This window comes from Eptatretus burgeri, chromosome 7, assembly GCF_056783735.1.
Source record: "Eptatretus burgeri isolate ZD-2024b chromosome 7, Ebu_testis_v1, whole genome shotgun sequence".
Taxonomy (NCBI): Eukaryota; Metazoa; Chordata; class Myxini; order Myxiniformes; family Myxinidae; genus Eptatretus; species Eptatretus burgeri.
Window position 1 is genome coordinate 98658886 of NC_140967.1, and position 5253 is coordinate 98664138.

At 41.7% G+C, this 5253-nt stretch overlaps 1 protein-coding gene across 5 annotated transcripts in view; it reads right to left on the bottom strand.

The window, feature by feature from the left end:
• LOC147023888 (regulator of G protein signaling 7-like) overlaps window positions 1–5253 on the bottom strand; it is a 318575-nt gene continuing 313322 nt past the window's right edge. For 3 of the 5 annotated variants that reach the window (XM_085889793.1, XM_085889789.1, XM_085889790.1), the window contains 3 exons: window positions 4669–4755; window positions 1229–1282; window positions 1–421 (listed from right to left, as the gene is read on the bottom strand). In XM_085889793.1, coding sequence (XP_085745919.1) covers window positions 308–421; window positions 1229–1282; window positions 4669–4755 — 255 coding nt within the window. In that variant the 3' untranslated portion in view covers window positions 1–307. Of the gene's footprint in view, window positions 422–1022; window positions 1060–1228; window positions 1283–4668; window positions 4756–5253 lie in introns of all 5 variants that reach the window. The other 2 variants (XM_085889791.1, XM_085889792.1) reach the window with 2 other exon arrangements.

Sequence of the window (5253 nt, forward strand, 5' to 3'; positions counted from 1 at the left end):
AACTTTTAACAGGCAACTTTATTATTGTAAATGCAGTTGTTTTCAAACTGTCAAGTAAAATAAAGGAATGTTGCATGGATAATGTAGAAAATAGCGAAGTGACATGGTCAGGATTGTATGAAATTGTAGAGTTTAAATTATACACCTGTTTCACACCTTTCTGAAAATGTTTGTTGCAGAATAATTATCTATTAAAGTACTCTAACTCTCCCACCTGACAAATTCCTTACAAGTTGTGGATGGAACATTTCAAATCACATTCATGCCAGTTGTATATAAACTGCTTTCTCCAAAGTTGACCTTGAAATCATTTTAATTTCACACCAGGGCCCTTGAGAGGTGAAGGTTCTCCCTCGAGCTCGGTCGGGCATGCCAATGCAGAGCAGGAGTGCTTTTGCCGGCAGGGCTTGAATTGCATCTCCTAGAACAGGTTGAGGTAGAATTAAGTTTGATTTAAATTCCAACACTAATCCATTGATTAGAAGTTGCACCGTTTTGGCTGCAGGAGTATGGAATGATGGGAGGAGGAGTTCCAGCACTACTTCTAAACAGCCTGTTGCCAATCAAAACCAGCTTTGGTGTTCTGCACATCACCCCACAGACAAGTTATTTTCACACAGCAGTGTGATTCATTTTACCAAGTCATTCCAACAGCTTGAACAGTTACCTTTCTTAAACTGGGGTGATGTGACATCAATGGAGTATTTGCATGACATTTGATGGAAAAATATGAAAGTATTCCATTTTTGAAGTAGTTATGGATAATGTAATAAATCCAGTTCACATTTGTGTGCACACATGTATGTTTTAAGTCCACACCTTATTAATTGCGTTGAGAGACACTGCCCTCAATCACATGTGAACTCTGGAGCAATGATGGAATTTTGTCTGCTGGTCCCATGTTCAGCTTTTTCATCAAAGATTGTCATGCAAATTCCCACAATGATGAGGACAAGATGATTGCCTGGTACGAATGGTAAAGCCATGAAATGGAAGGCTAAACTACTTTTTAAACCTCTTACCAATCACCTTTCGTGGTCAAAACAAGTTCATACTTTTCTGTGGGCAAGGATGATAAGTACATTTTTTTTTTTTGTTGTGCTCATGGTTTGCAACATTACTCCACTGCTGTCAAATAATATGAAGCTTTTGCTGTTCATGGGTGTCACATTCAAGTACAATGGGAAAGGGGCACCCACGGAGACATCCTTCTGCATTCAGTACTTACGACGTTTCGTGTGAATTTCTCAAAGGACGTTCTCCGGTCCTGGTCTTGTTCAGACTTTAGGCGAAAGGGACATAATTTGTTAGGAGGCATTGGTAGAATTCGGCATTAAAACACTGAAGGCATCCACCAGAGGGCAGTAAACGAGAACACTCGACCAGTCAATTCAATCCCCAATTGCGTGGCACACTAATCGACATACATAGATCGATAAATAAATAAAAGGATGGTGTCTGTCCATCCTTGACTTATTCCATTCCCGCTCTGCATGCACACACCTTCACCAATTGAAGCATCCAAGTTTACACGTCACTCCTTTTATTGCATGGCCAAGAGGAACACATGCTCACCTCCAAGCTGTCTCATCTGGGTTTGAATCCTGATCCAGCTATAAATTCATCATGGTGTTACACGGAGGGTGATTCATCAATATGTGCCATCCCTTGGATGGACTTTAAACTTGCATCCCATCTACCAGCATTAGTTGGTGGATGTTAAAGGCCCCATGGTGTCCTTTGTGAAGAATAGGTGAGCTATCACCAGCACCCTGAACAAATTCCAAATTCCTGCTTTCGCTTGCAGAGGTCATGCATCAGAAGCTCAGCCACTGATGTTACCCTGTAGTCTTGTGCTGTACATGAAAGAAGAAGTCGAAAGTAGACTTTTCTTGAAGCATGTACCATACAGGATGACGTCTCAACATTCCAGAATATTGTATGTATTTTAGGACCAACGGTCATGGAATTGTTGTTGGAGTTATCTCCATTTACTCTGTTTGTCTTGGGATTGTTCTTTGGCCCTCTGTGCCCACCTGCTTATCAAATCCCATCACCCATCCTGGACGGGTATATCCACGAGTGACACATATCTTGCAAACCATGGAATGAACGTTCTAAAGATGCATTAAAATAATAAACCATTCCTTTCACGTCGCAAAGCACATCGGGCTGCCGAAGCAGTTTCATTGGGTAAGGAGTATAGTCCTGGATGGGTCGGCACTCCGTTGCAGGGTACTCGAATGGCTTATTGCCCCAGAAAGCTGGGACTCACTTTGCTGACCTCGGAAGGATGACAAGCTGAGTCAACCCACCTGGAGTTATTTCAACAGAATGACAGGGACTCAAACTCAAGACCCTAAGATCTTAAGCCAGCACCAGCCTCAAAATGCATTTGCCAAATGTCAATCAGAAAAACAATACTTTAAAATGTGCAAGAAGTTATTTTCTTGACAAATTATGTTAAAGATTTTCAGAGACATGACAGAAGGAAATCGACACTTCACCACCACCTTAAATTTCTTCATTTCATCTGTATAATGCAGTTTTACTCAATGATTTGTACTAATATTCGACTATTTCTTTGCAGAAACGAGTTCCTGCGTCTTGGATGACAATTAACTATGCCTTAAATCCAGGGAACACTCAAACTTTCTGCTTTTCAAAGAGGATGAATTGTTGGCCAATTCGAAGGTGGAGTAAGCCAGCATCAGATCGCTCAGAACCTTGGCATTCCGCTTTCTACGGTCAATCGGGTGATTGTGCAATTCACCAGCGAAGGCAAGGAATCCACAGCTTCCCGTTCTGGTCGATCTGGGCCCTCAGAAAGGTGTCTTCGAGATGTCAAGCGGTCCATTGAGAAAACTCCCCGTTGCAAGGCAGCAGATGTTGCAGAGGAGGTCCAAGTTAGCTCAAGAAATGCCGTGCAGTACCTTCATCAACTGGGTTACTATGGGAGAGCAGCTTGGAGAAAACCTCTTCTTAGACCAACCAACATTCAAAGAAGATAGAAGCGAGATGGCCAACAGACCCTTGGAGTTTTGGCAAACTAAATTTTTCAGATGAGTCCCAATTTGCTCAATTTTCTGACAGTGGACGTGAATGGGTCTGCAGACTTCCCAGTCAAGAGTTTTCTTTGAACCAATTGCAGCCAACTGTCAAACACGATGTTTTTTTTTTCAGTGATGATGTGGGGAGCAATCTGGAGCACTGGTCGGTCAGAGCTTGTGGAGTGTGTAGGCAACATCAACACTACGATACACATTTCTATCCTTGAGGATGGACGTCCCCGTCTTCTCCACTGGTCAGATGGTCAAAAATAACACTCTGTTCATGGAAGATGGAACTCCATGCCACACTGTAAAAAAGACCAAAGAATGGCAGGACAGAAATGGGATCAAGCGACTTCCATGGCCAAGTCAGTCTCTTAACATGAATCCCATTGAACACCTCTGGGCCATATTTGATCGAGCTGTGCGGAAAAAGTCCAGGAAACCAACATCATGGGCCGAATTCCTCAACCTTTTGTATGAAGCCTGGGCAGAAATTCCACAAGAGAAAATTTCAGAACTCATTAGTTCTATGCCTGAAAGAGTAAAAGCATTGAAATCTGCAAATAGCAAGTCGACAAAATACTGGTGTACTTATTAAAATGGATTAAATGTTAAATAAAAAAATTATTTTAAAATCATGGTGTCGATTTACTTTTGTCATGTCTCCATATCTTATTTTCGGGTTTTGAATTTGAGCCCCTGTCGTGTGGTTGGCCAGGTGGTTTGACTCAGCTCGTCAACCTTCCGGGGTCGGTAAAATGAGCACCAGCTTACTGGGACAATAAGCCATTCGAGTACCCTGTGTCGAGTGGTGACCAGTCGAGGATTATACTCCTTAACCAAAATGAATATACCTTGGCAGTCCGAGTATGTGCCTCACAGCATGAAAGGAATGCTTTATTATGGGAAGTCCATACATTTTGTGCTGTCCAGATTTTTGTAAGACAAAATGTTAGTAATGTATTAAAATGAGCAAATTCAGGCATTGCAGTATCAACATCGATATATTGGAAGATCGAAGATGAAAGCCAGAGCTGGATCAGAAATGCACAAAAGCCATTATTCAGCTTTATGATAACTCTTCTTTCTTATGCAGCACATGACTACAGGTTTGCATCATTGTTGGGAGTGTGGCTGTGCCGCTGATGTAGTTCCCCTTGTAGGTTAGACTTAAAGCAGAAATTTGTTCAGGGCACTGGCGATAGCTCCCCTACTCTTTGTGCAGGACACCATGAGATCTTTAATGCCCACCAACTAATAGCGGCAGATGCGACGCCAGTTTAATTTAACATCGGGGGTGGCACACACAAATTGATGCCTTGCCCTGTTTGTGAAAATAGCAGGATGAAAGTTTATAGCTGGGTTTGGATTCAAACCCAGGCTGGACTGCTCAGAGGAGAGTGTGCGTATCCTCGTCTACCATGTCAGCCCACAACTCACACGGACTGTATCAACTCAAAGTTCCACATGTACTACTTGTCAACGACATTGCAGAAATAGGTATCTCAATACTATTGGTTAAAAAAAATTGTGGAATGGCAAAAATCCTCTCCTGTTCCCGTTGATATTGACTCGGTTTCAACATGATCAAGGGAGAAGTGAAAGAAAATCTTACCTTTTTCTTTACCAGCAGCTCTTGGTAATCACTGGAGCGGAGAAACCGGGTGTAGCTGTCACTCTTCATCAGCTTGAAAATGTGTTCCTTAAAAACAGGTTGAGCTGTGAATGGGTTATGTTTGTTATTGCCATTGATTATGGTTTTCAGGCAAACTTGTACTTCATCCTTACAGTATTGTGGTAGGTGTACTTTAAAGCATTTATTACGAAGCCTTTATGTATATTTAGGTCCATATGTATATACACTAAGCCTTCACGTTATGTATATTGACTCATAAGCCACAGATAAAGGTCCAGTGATGCCTGCACCGTATCCACATCACACTGCTCCTATTTACAGCAGGTCGTGCAAGTTATACAGATGACCCCAATTGAAGAATTTGATGAAGACACGGGAACACAATGGAATGTTTTTATTTTTTGATCAAGAGGGATCTTTAACATCCACAAGCTGATGCACAGATTTTTGCATTTGGATGGTGTGCTGAAAGAAAGAGATAGAGATTTTAGAACTCTGTCGTTATCACAAAACAAAAGTTTAAAAGGCATAGAATTTGCTAAACTAAATATAGCTAAACTTCAA